Source organism: Oncorhynchus tshawytscha, unplaced genomic scaffold (genome assembly GCF_018296145.1).
Source record: "Oncorhynchus tshawytscha isolate Ot180627B unplaced genomic scaffold, Otsh_v2.0 Un_contig_3761_pilon_pilon, whole genome shotgun sequence".
Lineage (NCBI taxonomy): Eukaryota > Metazoa > Chordata > Actinopteri > Salmoniformes > Salmonidae > Oncorhynchus > Oncorhynchus tshawytscha.
The window spans coordinates 175,814-195,508 of NW_024609794.1; the positions used below are offsets into that span (position 1 = coordinate 175,814).

General features: G+C 47.1%; 1 protein-coding gene across 1 annotated transcript in view; it reads left to right on the forward strand.

Moving 5' to 3' along the window:
• Positions 1-19,695, forward strand: part of nbeal1 (neurobeachin-like 1) — a 78,492-nt gene that overhangs the window by 19,350 nt on the left and 39,447 nt on the right. The window contains 6 exon segments of the mRNA XM_042318137.1: positions 1,086-1,354; positions 10,115-10,295; positions 11,698-11,780; positions 13,420-13,505; positions 19,033-19,113; positions 19,116-19,223. Coding sequence (XP_042174071.1) covers positions 1,086-1,354; positions 10,115-10,295; positions 11,698-11,780; positions 13,420-13,505; positions 19,033-19,113; positions 19,116-19,223 — 808 coding nt within the window.

Genomic DNA, 19,695 nt, shown 5'->3' on the forward strand with positions numbered 1-19,695 from the left:
CACCTCTCCCTCTCTTTCCCCTCCACCTCCACCTCTCCCTCTCTTTCACCTCCCCCCCTCCCTCCCTCTCTTTCCCCTCCACCTCTCTTTCCCTCCACCTCCACCTCTCTTCCCCCCCTCCACCTCTCCACCTCTCCCTCTCAGCTGTCCTGCTTTTCCCAGCGATACGCTCTTACCCCGATTTGGGAATGCTCATCTGGGCTCTGCTTGGTCCGGTTGGAGGAAGAACCCATTCCTCTCTGATGACCTCTGTCTACAGAGGGGGACAGAGACAGGCCCATTCCTCTCTGATGACCTCTGTCTACAGAGAGGGACAGAGACAGGCCCATTCCTCTCTGATGACCTCTGTCTACAGAGAGGGACAGAGACAGGCCCATTCCTCTCTGATGACCTCTGTCTACAGAGGGGGACAGAGACAGGCCCATTCCTCTCTGATGACCTCTGTCTACAGAGGGGGACAGAGACAGGCCCATTCCTCTCTGATGACCTCTGTCTACAGAGGGGGACAGAGACAGGCCCATTCCTCTCTGATGACCTCTGTCTACAGAGGGGGACAGAGACAGGCCCATTCCTCTCTGATGACCTCTGTCTACAGAGGGGGACAGAGACAGGCCCATTCCTCTCTGATGACCTCTGTCTACAGAGAGGGACAGAGACAGTTAGGTTCACTGTGGACGGTTTCATAACATTAGTCTAAAGGTTATCATGGTGTGTTGCTTAGGTATGTGTGTGAATGTAGTGTAAATGTTTGTAACGTACCTGAAGGCCTTAGAAGTGTGTGTGTGTGTGTGTGTGTGTGTGTGTGTGTGTGTGTGCGTCGTGCGGTAGCAGAGAGAACAGTCTGACTTGGGTGATTGGAGTCTTTGACAACTTTTAGGGCCTGGTAGAAACGTCCTGGATGGCAGGGGGGGTGTGTGTTTGCTTGCGTAGTATTTATGTGTGTGCTTCCTTGCTTGCATAATATTTGTGTGTGTGCGTGCGCTTGCTTGCATAATATTTGTGCAGATGTGTGTGACACGCAGGTGAGAGTTGAGCATGTTTTGGTGTTCCCCTTATTTCACCCCTTTCTCTCTCTCCCTCCCCAGGTTGGAGGAGGTGCCTCCAGTGATGACCCTGCTGCCAGACAACATCCTGCAGGTGTTGCGGCACCAGCTGCTCCAGTGTGTCCAGAAGGCCTCGGACGGGCTGGAGCAGGAGCAGCAGAACCTGGCCCTCCTACTGGTCAAGTTCCTCATCGTCATCTGCAGGTTGGTGCGTGGTGTTTCTGTAGGACCAGAAGCAGTAGTCTGGCCCCTCCACCTACCTAGACCTGGTTGTACCGGTCCGGTAGTCTGGCCCCTCCCTCCACCTACCTAGACCTGGTTGTACCGGTCTAGTAGTCTGGCCCCTCCCTCCACCTACCTAGACCTGGTTGTACCGGTCCAGTAGTCTGGCCCCTCCCTCCACCTACCAAGACCTGGTTGTACCGGTCCGGTAGTCTGGCCCCTCCCTCCACCTACCTAGACCTAGTTTTACCGGTCTAGTAGTCTGGTCCTTCCACCTACCAAGGCCTAGTTGTACCGGTCTAGTAGTCTGGTCCCTCCCTCCACCTACCTAGACCTGGTTGTACCGGTCCAGTAGTCTGGTCCCTCCCTCCACCTACCTATACCTGGTTGTACCGGTCCAGTAGTCTGGTCCCTCCCTCCACCTACCTAGACCTGGTTGTACCGGTCCAGTAGTCTGGCCCCTCCCTCCACCTACCTATGACCTGGTTGTATCGGTCCAGTAGTCTGGCCCCTCCCTCCACCTACCTATACCTGGTTGTACCGGTCCAGTAGTCTGGTCCCTCCCTCCCTCCACCTACCTAGACCTGGTTGTACCGGTCCAGTAGTCTGGTCCCTCCCCCCTCCACCTACCTAGACCTGGTTGTACCGGTCCAGTAGTCTGGTCCCTCCCTCCACCTACCTAGACCTGGTTGTACCGGTCCAGTGGTCTGGCCCCTCCCTCCACCTACCTAGACCTGGTTGTACCGGTCCAGTGGTCTGGCCCCTCCCTCCACCTACCTAGACCTGGTTGTACCGGTCCAGTCTGTCCATATTATGGTGGTTGAGTGTGTGATTGGACCATGGAATTTGAATAATTTCTAGTTCTGTGGACCTCTTATAGGTAATGTCTATTGATAGGAACCCCTCTAGCCTAGGTTGACAGGTCTTAGTGCCCCTGGTTTTAAAGGGTCTTCCAGCAGTAGGTAGGTGGTTCAGTAGGGCACGTAACACAGGATTTTGCAACAGAAAGTGAAAACAAGTGAAAGTGTCTCCCTGGCTGCTTCAGTCTGTAGTCCTCTATATGGTACAGTCATGAACATGACCTTGAGGGATATGCAACAAACAGGATCAATGAGTTAGTCAGCTATCTTACCTTCATATTCTGAAATTACTTTTTTTATATTAGAAAGAACCTTGGAATGGGCTCGGTCTAATTACCTCAACAACCAAAAACACACATTTTAGTTTAGATTTCTTAATGAACCAGAAAATCAATAGTTATTTCTAATTGTCAAATGTAGCTGGCTACATGACTCTCTGTTACTATAACCTGTCCCTACTATAACAGACATGACTCTCTCTCTGTTGGAACCTGTCCCTACTATAACAGACATGACTCTCTCTGTTGGAACCTGTCCCTACTATAACAGACATGACTCTCTGTTCTGTTGGACTCCTGTCCCTACTATAACAGACATGACTCTCTCTCTGTTGGAACCTGTCCCTACTATAACAGACATGACTCTCTGTTGGAACCTGTCCCTACTATAACAGACTCTCTCTGTTGGAACCTGTCCCTACTATAACAGACATGACTCTCTCTGTTGGAACCTGTCCCTACTATAACAGACATGACTCTCTCTGTTGGAACCTGTCCCTACTATAACAGACATGACTCTCTCTGTTGGAACCTGTCCCTACTATAACAGACATGACTCTCTCTGTTGGAACCTGTCCCTACTATAACAGACATGACTCTCTCTGTTGGAACCTGTCCCTACTATAACAGACATGACTCTCTGTTGGAACCTGTCCCTACTATAACAGACATGACTCTCTCTCTGTTGGAACCTGTCCCTACTATAACAGACATGACTCTCTCTGTTGGAACCTGTCCCTACTATAACAGACATGACTATAACAGACATCTCTCTGTTGGAACCTGTCCCTATAACAGACTATAACAGACATGTCCCTACTATAACAGACATCTCTCTGTTGGAACCTGTCCCTACTATAACAGACATGACATGACCTCTCTCTGTAACAGACATGACCTGTCCCTACTACTATAACAGACATGACTCTCTCTGTTGGAACCTGTCCCTACTATAACAGACATGACTCTCTCTGTTGGAACCTGTCCCTACTATAACAGACATGACTCTCTCTGTTGGAACCTGTCCCTACTATAACAGACATGACTCTCTCTCTGTTGGAACCTGTCCCTACTATAACAGACATGACTCTCTCTGTTGGAACCTGTCCCTACTATAACAGACATGACTCTCTCTGTTGGAACCTGTCCCTACTATAACAGACATGACTCTCTCTGTTGGAACCTGTCCCTACTATAACAGACATGACTCTCTCTGTTGGAACCTGTCCCTACTATAACAGACATGACTATAACAGACATGACTCTCTCTGTTGGAACCTGTCCCTACTATAACAGACATGACTCTCTCTGTTGGAACCTGTCCCTACTATAACAGACATGACTCTCTGTTGGAACCTGTCCCTACTATAACAGACATGACTCTCTGTTGGAACCTGTCCCTACTATAACAGACATGACTCTCTGTTGGAACCTGTCCCTACTATAACAGACATGACTCTCTGTTGGAACCTGTCCCTACTATAACAGACATGACTCTCTCTGTTGGAACCTGTCCCTACTATAACAGACATGACCTGTCCCTCTATAACAGACTGTTGTTGGAACCTGTCCCTACTATAACAGATAACAGACTATAACAGACATGACTCTCTCTGTTGGAACCTGTCCCTACTATAACAGACATGACTCTCTCTGTTGGAACCTGTCCCTACTATAACAGACATGACTCCCTCTCTGTTGGAACCTGTCCCTACTATAACAGACATGACTCTCTCTGTTGGAACCTGTCCCTACTATAACAGACATGACTCTCTCTGTTGAACCTGTCCCTACTATAACAGAACCTGTCCCTACTATAACAGACATGACTCTCTCTGTTGGAACCTGTCCCTACTATAACAGACATGACTCTCTCTCTGTTGGAACCTGTCCCTACTATAACAGACATGACTCTCTCTCTGTTGGAACCTGTCCCTACTATAACAGACATGACTCTCTCTCTGTTGGAACCTGTCCCTACTATAACAGACATGACTCTCTCTGTTGGAACCTGTCCCTACTATAACAGACATGACTCTGTTGGAACCTGACTATAACAGACATGACTCTGTTGAACCTGTCCCTACTATAACAGACATGACTCTGTTGGAACCTGTCCCTACTATAACAGACATGACTCTCTCTGTTGGAACCTGTCCCTACTATAACAGACATGACTCTCTGTTGGAACCTGTCCCTACTATAACAGACTGTTGGAACCTGTCCCTACTATAACAGACATGACTCTCTCTGTTATAACAGAACCTGTCCCTACTATAACAGACATGACTCTCTCTGTTGGAACCTGTCCCTACTATAACAGACATGACTCTCTCTGTTGGAACCTGTCCCTACTATAACAGACATGACTCTCTCTGTTGGAACCTGTCCCTACTATAACAGACATGATAACCTGTCCCTACTATAACAGACATGACTCTCTGTTGGAACCTGTCCCTACTATAACAGACATGACTCTCTCTGTTGGAACCTGTCCCTACTATAACAGACATGACTCTCTGTTGGAACCTGTCCCTACTATAACAGACATGACTCTCTCTCTGTTGGAACCTGTCCCTACTATAACAGACATGACTCTCTCTCTGTTGGAACCTGTCCCTACTATAACAGACATGACTCTCTCTGTTGGAACCTGTCCCTACTATAACAGACATGTTGGAACCTGTCCCTACTATAACAGACATGACTCTCTCTCTGTTGGAACCTGTCCCTACTATAACAGACATGACTATAACAGACATCTCTCTGTTGGAACCTGTCCCTACTATAACAGACATGACTCTCTGTTGGAACCTGTCCCTACTATAACAGTCTCTCTGGAACCTGTCCCTACTATAACAGACATGACTCTCTCTGTTGGAACCTGTCCCTACTATAACAGACATGACTCTCTCTGTTGGAACCTGTCCCTACTATAACAGACATGACTCTCTGTTGGATCCTGTCCCTACTATAACAGACATGACTCTCTCTCTCTGTTGGAACCTGTCCCTACTATAACAGACATGACTCTCTCTGTTGGAACCTGTCCCTACTATAACAGACATGACTCTCTCTGTTGGAACCTGTCCCTACTATAACAGACATGACTCTCTCTGTTGGAACCTGTCCCTACTATAACAGACATGAGAACTATAACAGACATGACTCTCTCTGTTGGAACCTGTCCCTACTATAACAGACATGACCTGTCCCTCTCTGTTGGAACCTGTCCCTACTATAACAGACATGACTCTCTCTGTTGGAACCTGTCCCTACTATAACAGACATGACTCTCTGTTGGAACCTGTCCCTACTATAACAGACATGACTCTCTCTCTGTTGGAACCTGTCCCTACTATAACAGACATGTCCCTGGAACTATAACAGACATGACTCTCTCTCTGTTGGAACCTGTCCCTACTATAACAGACATGACTCTCTCTGTTGGAACCTGTCCCTACTATAACAGACATGACTCTCTCTGTTGGAACCTGTCCCTACTATAACAGACATGACTCTCTCTGTTGGAACCTGTCCCTACTATAACAGACATGACTCTCTCTGTTGGAACCTGTCCCTAACAGACATGATAACAGACATGACTCTCTCTGTTGGAACCTGTCCCTACTATAACAGACATGACCTGTCCCTACTCTCTCTGTTGGAACCTGTCCCTACTATAACAGACATGACTCTCTCTGTTGAACCTGTCCCTACTATAACAACATGTCCCTGTTACTATACTATAACAGACATGACTCTCTCTCTGTTGGAACCTGTCCCTACTATAACAGACATGACTCTCTCTGTTGGAACCTGTCCCTACTATAACAGACATGACTCTCTCTGTTGGAACCTGTCCCTACTATAACAGACATGACTGTTGGAACCTGTCCCTACTATAACAGACATCTCTCTCTGTTGGAACCTGTCCCTACTATAACAGACATGACTCTCTCTGTTGGAACCTGTCCCTACTATAACAGACATGACTCTCTCTGTTGGAACCTGTCCCTACTATAACAGACATGACTGTTGGAACCTGACTATAACAGACTCTCTGTTGGAACCTGTCCCTACTATAACAGACATGACTCTCTCTGTTGGAACCTGTCCCTGACTATATAACAGACATGACTCTCTCTGTTGGAACCTGTCCCTACTATAACAGACATGACTCTCTCTGTTGGAACCTGTCCCTACTATAACAGACATGACTATAACAGACATGACTCTCTCTCTGTTGGAACCTGTCCCTACTATAACAGACATGACTCTCTCTCTCTGTTAACAGAACCTGTCCCTACTATAACAGACTATGACTCTCTCTGTTGGAATGACTATAACAGACATGACTCTTTCTCTGTTGGAACCTGTGATGTTCAAATGTTCATAAATGACCAGCATGGTTGTATAATAATAAGGCAGAACAGTTGAAACTGGAGCAGCAGCACGGTCAGATGGACTGGGGACAGCAAGGAGTCATCATGTCAGGTAGTCCTGGGGCATGGTCCTAGGGCTCAGGTCCTCCAGAGAGAGAAAAAAAAGAGAGAATTAGAGAGAGCATATGTGGGGTGGCCAGTCCTCTTCTGGCTGTGCCGGGTGGAGATTATAACAGAACATGGCCAAGATGTTCAAGTGTTCATAAATGATCAGCATGTTCGAATAATAAGAAGGCAGAACAGTTGAAACTGGAGCAGCAGCACGGCCAGGTGGACTGGGGACAGCAAGGAGTCATCATGTCAGGTAATCCTGGGGCATGGTCCTAGGGCTCAGGTCCTCCGAGAGAGAGAAGGAGAGAATTAGAGAACGCACACTTAGATTCACACAGGACAGCGAATAGGACAGGAGAAGTACTCCAGATATAACAAACTGACCCTAGCCCCCCGACACATAAACTACTGCAGCATAAATACTGGAGGCTGAGACAGGAGGGGTCAGGAGACACTGTGGACCCATCCGAGGACACCCCCGGACAGGGCCAAACAGGCAGGATATAACCCCACCCACTTTGCCAAAGCACAGCCCCCACACCACTAGAGGGATATCTTCACTATAACTATAACTATAAATCTTCGCTCTTCTCTCCCCTTATCCGCCCTCCTCTCTCCCCTTATCCACCCCCTCTCTCCCCTTATCCACCCTCCTCTCCCCCTCTTCTCCCCCTTATCCACCCTCCTCTCCCCTTATCCACCTCCTCTCCCCCTCTTCTCCCCCTTATCCACGCTCTTCTCCCCTTATCCGCTCCTCCCCTTATTCACGCTCTTCTCCCCTTATCCACGCTCTTCTCCCCCTTATCCACGCTCTTCTCCCCTTATCCCGCTCTTCTCCCCTTATCCACCCGCTCTTCCCCTTATCCACCCCCCTTATCCACCCTCCTCTCCCCCTTTATCCACCCTCCTATCCCCCCTTATCGACCCCACCTTATCCGCCCTCCTCTCCCCTTATCCCCCCTCCCCTCTCTCCCCTTATCCACCCTCCTCTCTCCCCTTATCCACCCTCCTCTCCCCTTTATCCACCCTCCTATCCCCCTTATCGACCCTCCTCTCCCCCTTATCCGCCCTCCTCTCCCCCTTATCCACCCTCCCCTTATCCGCCCTCCTCTCTCCCTTATCCGCCCTCCTCCCCCCTTATATCCACCTTCTCCCCCTTATCCGCTCTTCCCCCTTATCCACCCCTCTCCCCTTATCCACCCTCCTCTCCCCCTTATCCACCCTCCTCTCCCCTTATCCGCCCTCCTCTCTCCCCTTATCCCCTCCTCTCCCCTTATCCACCCTCCTCTCCCCCTTATCCACCCTCCTCTCCCCCTTACCCTCCTCTCCCCCTTTATCCACCCTCCTCTCCCCCTTATCCACCCTCCTCTCCCCTTATCCACCCTCCTCTCCCCCTTATCCACCCTCCTCTCCCCCTTATCCTCCCTCCCCCTTATCCACCCTCCTCTCCCCCTTATCCACCCTCCTCTCCCCTTATCCACCCTCCTCTCCCCTTATCCACCCTCCTCTATCCACCCTCCTCTCCCCTTATCCACCCTCCTCTCCCCTTATCCACCCTCCTCTCCCCTTATCCACCCTCCTCTCCCCCCTTATCCTCCCCTCCTCTCCCCTTATCCCCTCTCCTCTCCCCTTATCCACCCTCTCCTCTCCCCTTATCCGCCCTCTCTCCCCTTATCTCCCCCTTATCCGCCCTCCTCTCCCCTTATCCGCCCTCCTCTCCCCTTATCCGCCCTCCTCTCCCCTTATCCGCCCTCTTCTCCCCCTCCTCTCCCCCTTATCCGCCCTCCTCTCCCCTTATCCCGCTCCTCCCCTTATCCACGCTCTTCTCCCCTTATCCACGCTCTCTCTCCCCTTATCCTTCTCCCCTTATCCACCTCCTCTCCCCCTTATCCTCCCCTTATCCACCTCTCCCCTTATCCACCCTCTCTCTCCCCTTATCCCCCTCCTCTCCCCCTTATCCCCCTTATCCCCCTTATCCACCCTCCTCTCTCCCCTTATCCGCCCTCCTCTCCCCTTATCCGCCCTCCTCTCCCCTTATCCACCCTCCTCTCTCCCCTTATCCCCCGACCCTCCTCTCCCCTCCACCCTCTCCCCTTATCCACCCTCCCTCTCCCCTTATCCGCCCTCCTCTCCCCTTATCCCCCTCCTCTCTCCCCTTATCCACCCTCCTCTCCCCTTATCCGCCCTCCTCTCCCCCTTATCCACCCTCCTCTCCCCCTCCACCCTCCTCTCCCCTTATCCACCCTCCTCCCCCCTTATCTCCCCCTTATCCACCCTCCTCTCCCCCTTATCCACCCCCTCTCCCCTTATCCCCCCTCCTCTCCCCCTTATCCGCCTCCTCTCCCCTTATCCTCCCCCTTATCCGCCCTCCTCGCCCTCCCCCTTATCCGCCCTCCCTTATCCCCTCCCTCTCCCCTTATCCGCCCTCCCCTTATCTCTCCCCTTATCCGCCCTCCTCTCCCCCTTATCCGCCCTCTCTCCCCTTATCCGCCCTCTCTCCCCTTATCCCCTCTCCTCTCCCCCTTATCCGCCCTCCTCTCCCCTTATCCGCCCTCTTCCCCTTATCCCTCTTCTCCCTTATCCCTCTCCCCTTATCCGCCCTCCTCTCCCCTTATCCGCCCCCTTATCCGCCCTCTTCTCTCCCCTTATCCGCCCTCCTCTCTCCCCTTATCCGCCCTCCTCTCTCCCCTTATCCGCCCTCCTCTCTCCCCTTATCCGCCCTCCTCTCTCCCCTTATCCGCCCTCTTCTCTCCCCTTATCCGCCCTCCCTCTTCTCTCCCCTTATCCGCCCCCTCTTCTCTCCCCTTATCCGCCCCCTCTTCTCTCCCCTTATCCACCCTCTTCTCTCCCCTTTCTCTCCCCTTATCCGCGCCCTCCTCTCTCCCCTTATCCGCGCCCTCCTCTCTCCCCTTATCCGCGCCCTCCTCTCTCCCCTTATCCGCGCTCTTCTCTCCCCTTATCCGCGCTCTTCTCTCCCCTACCATCGCCTACCTGATTCTGTTGCTTTTTGAAAACAAGTTTCAAAACCGACCTGCATTAAAAATGAAGTATTTTTACCCAGTCACAATGATTAGTTACAGGGATGTGTGTGTGTGTGTGCATTTGTGCTAGTCTGTTTCAAAACAGATTTGAACAAAAACATTTTTTAGCATGTCACAATGATTAAGTTTATTTTTTAGCATGTCACAATGATTAAGTAGGTACATTCCCGTGAGATTACACATTCCTGTGTGTGTGTCTTCTAGCCTCACCATGCTCTCTCCTACAGCTAAAGAGTAAGACCAAGGAGAAGGAGATGGTGGACCAGACTCAGGCCGAGGAGTTTGTCCGACACTCTCTGGCCTTCTGCGAGAGCCTGTACGACCCCTACCGGAACTGGAGACATCGCACCTGCGGGTACACTAAGTCGCTAACTCTAGCAGAGTTTGCTTATTTGATTTATTATTCTTTATTTAACCAGGGAAGTCACAATGAGGTTGACATTTATTTGTCAAGAAAGCTCTGGAGCAGACAGTGAACAATGTTCCCCAAACATCTCCTGATGTGACCCCAGCCATTCCACTTAGTCCATCTATTTGATCTTTTCCAGTACCTGATTGACCTTAACTTATCATGGATCGTGGGATTGACCGTCTTAACTTGTCATAAATCGTGAGCTTGATCTTATCATAGATAAATAGATTGACCTCAACTTATCATAGATGGTGCGATGGACCTTGTTAACTGTTGATAGATCATGTGATTGGTTGAGCCAGGTCTGTTAGTACAGGGCTAGACCTAATAATAGATGGAACTGTAGTAGATCCACAGTAAGTGCAGGACGACTCATAATAATAGATGGAACTATAGTAGATCCACAGTAAGGGGAGGACGGCTCATAATAATAGATGGAACTATAGTAGATCCACAGTAAGGGGAGGACAGCTCATAATAGATGGAACTATAGTAGATCCACAGTAAGGGGAGGACAGCTCATAATAGATGGAACTGTAGTAGATCCACAGTAAGTGGAGGACGACTCATAATAATAGATGGAACTGTAGTAGATCCACAGTAAGGGGAGGACGACTCATAATAATAGATGGAACTGTAGTAGATCCACAGGAAGTGGAGGACGACTCATAATAATAGATGGAACTGTAGTAGATCCACAGGAAGTGGAGGACGACTCATAATAATAGATGGAACTGTAGTAGATCCACAGGAAGTGGAGGACGATTCATAATAATAGATGGGACTGTAGTAGATCCACAGTAAGTGGAGGTCGACTCAAAATAATGTCTGGAATGGAACACGTGTTTGATACCATTCCATTAACTCCATTCCAGCCATTATTATGAGCCATTCTCCCAGCGGCCTCCACTGTTACACAATAAGTGGAAGGGCTCTGGGTACTGGAGGAGCAGGGTCAGCACGCATTAACCACCGGGGCTCTGTCAGCACCGGGGCTCTCGTGGGTACTGAAGCACTAGATACAACGCTCTTAGGATCTATCATCATTATGTACTTATTCCACCATGGTCAATTCTACTGTTACACTTCTGAAAACACTACAATCGTAATGTGCTGGCTTTGATGTTGTTGTTTCTTCACAGTACAGCTCTGCTTGGTTTACCTAATTAGTATACAAGTTTTTTTTCCCCAAAGTGCCATAACATTTCTCAAATCAATCCAAGTAGTGTTGGTTCTAATCCTGTGCTAAACCCTCCCAGCAGTGTTCCTGCTCACAGACACACAGACACAGAGTTTGGACAGGGGGTCTTTTTCTGACACCGTGTGTTTTGCCTGTCGTCTCCAGGGACCAGCGGAGTACAGTGGAGAAGAGCAGACAGAAACACAAAGCAGCTCCTCTCACCGTGGAGTTTGTCCCCTTCTTCTACCGTGAGTTTGATTTCTTTTTCAAAACGTTTTGTCCTTAATGAACACAACCCAGTTATCCTCTCTAGCGGGGTCGTTCAGTGGGGGGAAACTCAGTGTGGTCATTAACAGTAGTGAATGAGGAAGCCATGTTCTACTCAATGAAAAGGTCACTCTAGAGAAAACAGATCACACTTCCCTGCTTTCCTCTCCCAGCTTAGGAACAGCCTCCCCTCAGAGCTCCACTCTCTTTCCTCTCCCAGCTTAGGAACCGCCTCCCCTCAGAGCTCCACTCTCTTTCCTCTCCCAGCTTAGGAACCGCCTCCCCTCAGAGCTCCACTCTCTTTCCTCTCCCAGCTTAGGAACAGCCTCCCCTCAGAGCTCCACTCTCTTTCCTCTCCCAGCTTAGGAACCGCCTCCCCTCAGAGCTCCACTCTCTTTCCTCTCCCAGCTTAGGAACCGCCTCCCCTCAGAGCTCCACTCTCTTTCCTCTCCCAGTTTAGGAACAGCCTCCCCTCAGACCTCCACTCTGTCTTTCCTTCCTCACTCTATTCTTCCTCATACCTCTGACTCTTTCAGTCCTCTCACTCTATCCCAGATGAATCCAGTCTTTGTGTCTTCTCCTTAGTCTATTTGTCAGGCTGTCCAGATCAGCCTGGTAGTGAACGGTGGCTGTCTGGGCCTCTGGCGACAGCGGCCATCTTGGAACAAACAGCCTCTCTTTGTGTCTGTGGTTTCTGTCAACACCACAGAGAGAACTCTTCAGCTCCAGCCAGTCGCCTCAAGGCCACTCCAGCAACCTGCCACAGTGTGCGCGCACGCGTGTGTGTTAGCGCATGCCCGTGTGTGTGTGTGAAGTGTGGGAGGCTCCGAGAGGATATGAATGGTACAGTAGAGGGAGTGAGGAATAGTGTGTGGAAGAAATGGGGAGGGTGACGGTGTGTGTGTGTGGGGGACGAGGTGTGTGTGTGTGTGGAGGACGGGGTGTGTGTGGGTGTGGAGGACGGGGTGTGTGTGGGGGACGAGGTGTGTGGGGGACCATCTGTCTTGTCTGGGATCATTGGTTCTGACCTAGCTTTATCCCACTGGGATTGGTTTGCTTCTGTCTGGGGTTGGCCTGTAGAGGGAACGGTGCTGACCTGGGAGGCCATGCTGCTGCTGCTGCTGCTGCTCCTCACTGGGATGTGTTGACAGATGAGTTAATGTTTGACTGAAAAGACTGGCCCCAAGGGAACATGATAGAGACTGTGTGTCTGTGGGCATGTGTTTGTGCATGTCACGGTGTGTGTGATGCGTGTGTGACTGTGTGCATGTGAGTGAATGAATGTACTGTTTGTATGAGCGAGACAGGCAGCCATTCAAGAGGCCGTTCTCTCAGCACCAGACCAGACTGAGATGGAGCCATTCAAGAGGCCGTTCTCTCAGCACCAGACCAGACTGCTACAGGCAGCCATTCAAGAGGCCGTTCTCTCAGCACCAGGCTGAGATGGAGCCATTCAAGAGGCCGTTCTCTCAGCACCAGACCAGACTGAGATGGAGCCATTCAATTGGCTGTTCTCTCAGCACCAGACCAGACTGGCCTCATGTTGTGGGTGTTATATTTGCATAGTTAACAAAACACCCACAGTGTTCCATGTCCACTGACTGTGTGTGTGTGTTTCAGAGTGCTTCCAGGAGAGTGAACACCTTAAGGACAGTCTGAAATGCTGTCTGTTACACCTGTTTGGAGCCATCGTGGCAGGGGGACAGGTGAGAATCAAGATGCACTCTTTTCACCCTACACTATCCACTACACCCTACACTACACCCTACACTACACCCTACACTACCCCCTACACTACCCCCTACACTACCCCCTACACTACCCCTACACTACCCCCTACACTATCCCCTACACTATCCCCTACACTATCCCCTACACTATCCCCTACACTATCCCCTACACTATCCCCTACACTATCCCCTACACTATCCCCTACACTATCCCCTACACTACACCCTACACTATCCCCTACACTATCCCCTACACTACACCCTACACTACCCTACACTACCCCTACACTACCCCCTACACTATCCCCTACACTATCCCCTACACTATCCCCTACACTACACCCTACACTATCACAGCATATAAAGTCATGTGACCCTACACCATCACAGCATATAAAGTCATGTGACCCTACACCATCACAGCATATAAAGTCATGTGACCCTACACCATCACAGCATATAAAGTCATGTGACCCTACACCATCACAGCATATAAAGTCATGTGACCCTACACCATCACAGCATATAAAGTCATGTGACCCTACACCATCACAGCATATAAAGTCATGTGACCCTACACCATCACAGCATATAAAGTCATGTGACCCTACACCATCACAGCATATAAAGTCATGTGACCCTACACCATCACAGCATATAAAGTCATGTTTGCCACATGAGAACAATTGAAGGCTTTATTTTTTTATTTCACCTTTATTTAACCAGTTAACCATTTCCAACTGCTACCTGGCCAAGATAAAGCAAAGCAGTGCGACAAAAACAACAACACAGAGTTACACATTAACAAACGTACAGTCAATAACACAATAGAAAAATCTATGTACAGTATGTGCAAATGTAGGGAGGTTAAATAATAGGCGCTAGAGGCTAAATAATTACAATTTAGCATTAACACTGGAGTGATCGTTGTGCAGATAATGATGTGCAAGTAGAAATACTGGGGTGCAAAAGAGCAAGATGTGTTGCTATGGTGACCAGTGAGCTAAGGCGGGGCTTTCCCTAGCAGAGGCTTATAGATGACCTTGAGCGAGTGGGTTCGGCAACGAATATGTAGTGAAGGCCAGCCAACGAGCGCATTCAGGTTGCAGTGGTGGGTAGTATATGGGGCTTTGGTGACAAAACGGATGGCACTGTGATAGACTACATCCAGTTTGCTGAGTAGAGTGTTGGAGGCATTTACATTTTGTAAATGTCATCACCGAAGTCTAGGATTGGTAGGATAGTCAGTTTTATGAGGGTATGTTTGGCAGCGTGAAGGAGCCTTTGTTGTGAAATAGGAAGCCGATTCTAAATGTAATTTTGGATTGGAGATGCTTGATGTGAGTCTGGAAGGAGAGTTTACAGTCTAACCAGACACCTAGGTATTTATACAGGGCTTTCGGAAAGTATTCAGACCCCAATACTTTTTCCACATTTTGTTACATTACAGTCTTATTCTAAAGTGGATTAAATACAACCATTTCCTCATCAATCTACACAATTCCCCACAATGACAGTGAAAACGTTTTTAAAAGAAATGTATTAAAAATAAAAACAAATACGTTATTTACATAACTATTCAGAACCTTTCAAGTTGTTTCTACAACTTGATTGGAGTCCACCTGTGGTAAATTCAATTGATTGGACATTATTTGAAAAGGCACACACCTATCTATATAAGGTCCCACAGCTGACAGTGCAAGTCAGAGCAAAAACCAAGCCATGAGGTTGAAGCAATTGTCCGTAGAGTTCCGAGACAGGATTGTGTCGAGGCACATGTGGGGAAGGGTGCCAAAACATTTCTGCAGCATTGAAGGTCCCAAAGAACACAGTGGCCTCCATCAATCTTAAATGGAAGAAGTTTGGAACCACCAGCATCCCAGAGTCGCCTCTTCACTGTTGATGTTGAGACTGGTGTTTTGCGGGTACTATTTAATGAAGCTGCCAGTTGAGGACTTGTGAGGTGTCTGTTTCTCAAACTAGACACTAATGTACTTGTCCTCTTGCTCAGTTGTGCACCGGGGCTTCCCACTCTTTCTATTCTGGTTAGAGCCAGTTTGCGCTGTTCTGTGAAGGGAGTAGTACGCAGCGTTGTACGAGATCTTCACTTTCTTGGCAATTTCTTGCATGGGAATAGCCTTCACTTCTCAGAACGAGAATAGACTGACGAGTTTCAGAAGAAAGGTCTTTGTTTCAAACCCACAAATGCTGATGCTCCAGATACTCAACTAGTTTAAAGAAGGCCAGTTTTATTGCTTCTTTAATCAATCAACCGTTTTCAGCTGTGCTAACATAATTGCAAAAGGGTTTTCTAATGATCAGTTAGCCTTTTAAAATGATCAACTTGGATTAGGTAACACAACATGCCATTGGAACACAGGAGTGATGGTGGCTGATAATGGGCCTCTGTACGCCTATGTAGATATTCCATTAAAAATCATCCGTTTCCAGCTACAATACTCATTTACAACATTAACAATGTCTACACTGTATTTCTGATCAATTTGATGTTATTTTAATGGACAAAAAATGTACTTTCAAAAACAAGGACATTTTTAAGTGACCCCAAACTTTTGAATGGTTGTGTATGTGAGAGTGGATTGTCAGACCTCACTAGCATGAAACTAAATACAGGCACAGACTGTGTGTGGAAAATGATTTATGACTGAGACTCTCTCCAATACAACATTGCAGAGTTATGTGCATCCTTTCAAGCACACCCTTCTCATTAACCTTGAGTTATTGAGTTATTCACCATTTATGAACAAATAAGGTTTTATTATATGTAAGATGGCTAAATAAAGAGCTAAATTATTGATGATTATTATTATTTGTGTTCTGGTCCTATAAGAGCTCTTTGTCACAAAACCAGCTCGTGGGAAGTGACAAACTCACACTCATTCTTATGTTTAATAAATGTATTGTATAGTGTGTGTATGGCAGGCTTACAATGATGGCAAAAAAACAACATTTGAGAGTGCGCTGACCCTGGTACTAGAGCTAGAGGGGGTACGCAGCTGGAGGTTGAATGTTTGAAGGGGTACGAGACTATAAAAAGTTTGGGAGACCACTGCCCCAGAAAATTTGAGTCTGTAATCGCTGCCTACTGTGCTTCAACAAAGTACTGAGTAAAGGGTCTCAATACTTACATAAATGTGGTAAATCTGTTTTTTATCTGTAGTAAATTAGCAAACATTTCTAAACCTGTTTTTACTTTGTCATTATGTGGTTTTGTGTGTAGATTGATGAGGGGGTAAAAAACTATTTGAATCAATTTTAGAATTAGGCTGTAACGTAGCAATGTGGACAATTCAAAGGTTCTGAATACTTTCCGAATGCACTGTAGAGCACGCAATGGTCCTCATTTACATTTAGTGGTCTACACCATCCTTTAAACTGTAGCAGGACATTTAGTGGTCTACACCATCCTTTAAACTGTAGCAGGACATTTAGTGGTATATAACCATCCTTTAAACTGTAGCAGGACATTTAGTGGTATATAACCACCCTTTAAACTGTAGCAGGACATTTAGTGGTATATAACCACCCTTTAAACTGTAGCAGGACATTTAGTGGTATATAACCACCCTTTAGGACAAGTGGCCTATACCACCCTTTAAACTGTAGCAGGACATTTAGTGGTATATAACCACCCTTTAAACTGTAGCAGGACATTTAGTGGTATATAACCACCCTTTAAACTAGCAGGACATTTAGCAGGACATTTAGTGGTCTATAACCATCCTTTAAACTGTAGCAGGACATTTAGTGGTCTATAACCATCCTTTAAACTGTAGCAGGACATTTAGTGGTCTATAACCATCCTTTAAACTGTAGCAGGACATTTAGTGGTATATACCACCCCAGGACATTTAGTGGTATATAACCACCCTTTAAACTGTAGCAGGACATTTAGTGGTATATAACCACCCTTTAAACTGTAGCAGGACATTTAGTGGTATATAACCACCCTTTAAACTGTAGCAGGACATTTAGTGGTATATAACCATCCTTTAAACTGTAGCAGGACATTTAGTGGTCTATAACCATCCTTTAAACTGTAGCAGGACATTTAGTGGTATATAACCACCCTTTAAACTGTAGCAGGACATTTAGTGGTATATAACCACCCTTTAAACTGTAGCAGGACATTTAGTGGTATATAACCACCCTTTAAACTGTAGCAGGACATTTAGTGGTATATAACCACCCTTTAAACTGTAGCAGGACATTTAGTGGTATATAACCACCCTTTAAACTGTAGCAGGACATTTAGTGGTATATAACCACCCTTTAAACTGTAGGACAGGACATTTAGTGGCCTATAACCATCCTTTAAATAGGACATTTAGTGGTATATAACCACCCTTTAAACTGTAGCAGGACATTTAGTGGTATATAACCACCCTTTAAACTGTAGCAGGACATTTAGTGGTATATAACCACCCTTTAAACTGTAGCAGGACATTTAGTGGTATATAACCACCCTTTAAACTGTAGCAGGACATTTAGTGGTCTATACCATCCTTTAAACTGTAGCAGGACATTTAGTGGTATATAACCACCCTTTAAACTGTAGCAGGACATTTAGTGGTATATAACCACCCTTTAAACTGTAGCAGGACATTTAGTGGTATATAACCACCCTTTAAACTGTAGCAGGACATTTAGTGGTCTATAGCATCCTTTAAACTAGCAGGACATTTAGTGGTCTACACCATCCTTTAAACTGTAGCAGGACATTTAGTGGTCTACACCATCCTTTAAACTGTAGCAGGACATTTAGTGGTATATAACCACCCTTTAAACTGTAGCAGGACGTTTAGTGGTATATAACCACCCTTTAAACTGTAGCAGGACATTTAGTGGTATATAACCACCCTTTAAACTGTAGCAGGACATTTAGTGGTATATAACCACCCTTTAAACTGTAGCAGGACATTTAGTGGTATATAACCACCCTTTAAACTGTAGCAGGACATTTAGTGGTATATAACCACCCTTTAAACTGTAGCAGGACATTTAGTGGTATATAACCACCCTTTAAACTGTAGCAGGACATTTAGTGGTATATAACCATTAAACTGTAGGACATTTAGTGGTATATACCACCTTTAAACTATACCACCCTTTAAACTGTAGCAGGACATTTAGTGGTATATAACCACCCTTTAAACTGTAGCAGGACATTTAGTGGTATATAACCACCCTTTAAACTGTAGCAGGACATTTAGTGGTCTATACCACCCTTTAAACTGTAGCAGGACATTTAGTGGTCTATACCATCCTTTAAACTGTAGCAGGACATTTAGTGGTATATAACCACCCTTTAAACTGTAGCAGGACATTTAGTGGTATATAACCATCCTTTAAACTGTAGCAGGACATTTAGTGGTCTATAACCACCCTTTAAACTGTAGCAGGACGTTTGCTTGTGAATGCTTTCTGAAGCATGTAGAGGCCGTAGAAAGCGTTTCTGAAGGCTCCCTCCCTCCCTCCACAGCGTAATGCTCTACTAGCCATCTCCCCAGCCACCATGGAGGTTCTGCTGCGTGTGCTGGGGACTATGAGGGGGGAGACATGGACGGGGAGGACTGGGATAGTGAGGCTCCAGACCGGAAGTCCCTGCTCACCCTGGGCTGTCTGAGGGAGGTGGTCCACTCCCTCCTGGCCAGCAGCTCAGACCAACGCCAGGTCACTAGAATTATATATATATTTTTTAACATAGATTGGTTTTCTTTTCCCAGCTCCATAAATTGCAGTTAATAATAGTTTAGGAACTTTCACAAATCATAGTTAAAATCTAATCATTCATGATAGTAATAGAATACAATTTCATATTAATGTAAACAGGTCAGTGCTTTTAGAGTGACCAGTTGTGTGTGTGTGTGTGTGTGTGTGTGTGTGTGTGTGTACAGCTATATAAACAAGTCATAAAGCATGATTTACATTATTCATTATTAACGTTGGTTTCTGCATGTGACTGACGAGGCTTCTTCTTTACAAACTGAGACCTTGAAACTGAGATACTCTTTTTGGTTCCCAGAACAATGTTCTGGGAGTACTGCCAATTGGTCTGAAGAGGAGGTCACAGTCACAAGCACAAACCAAGATAAAGTTAGTCGATGCTATCTCTTCAGACAACGTCATTTATACTCTCACTATT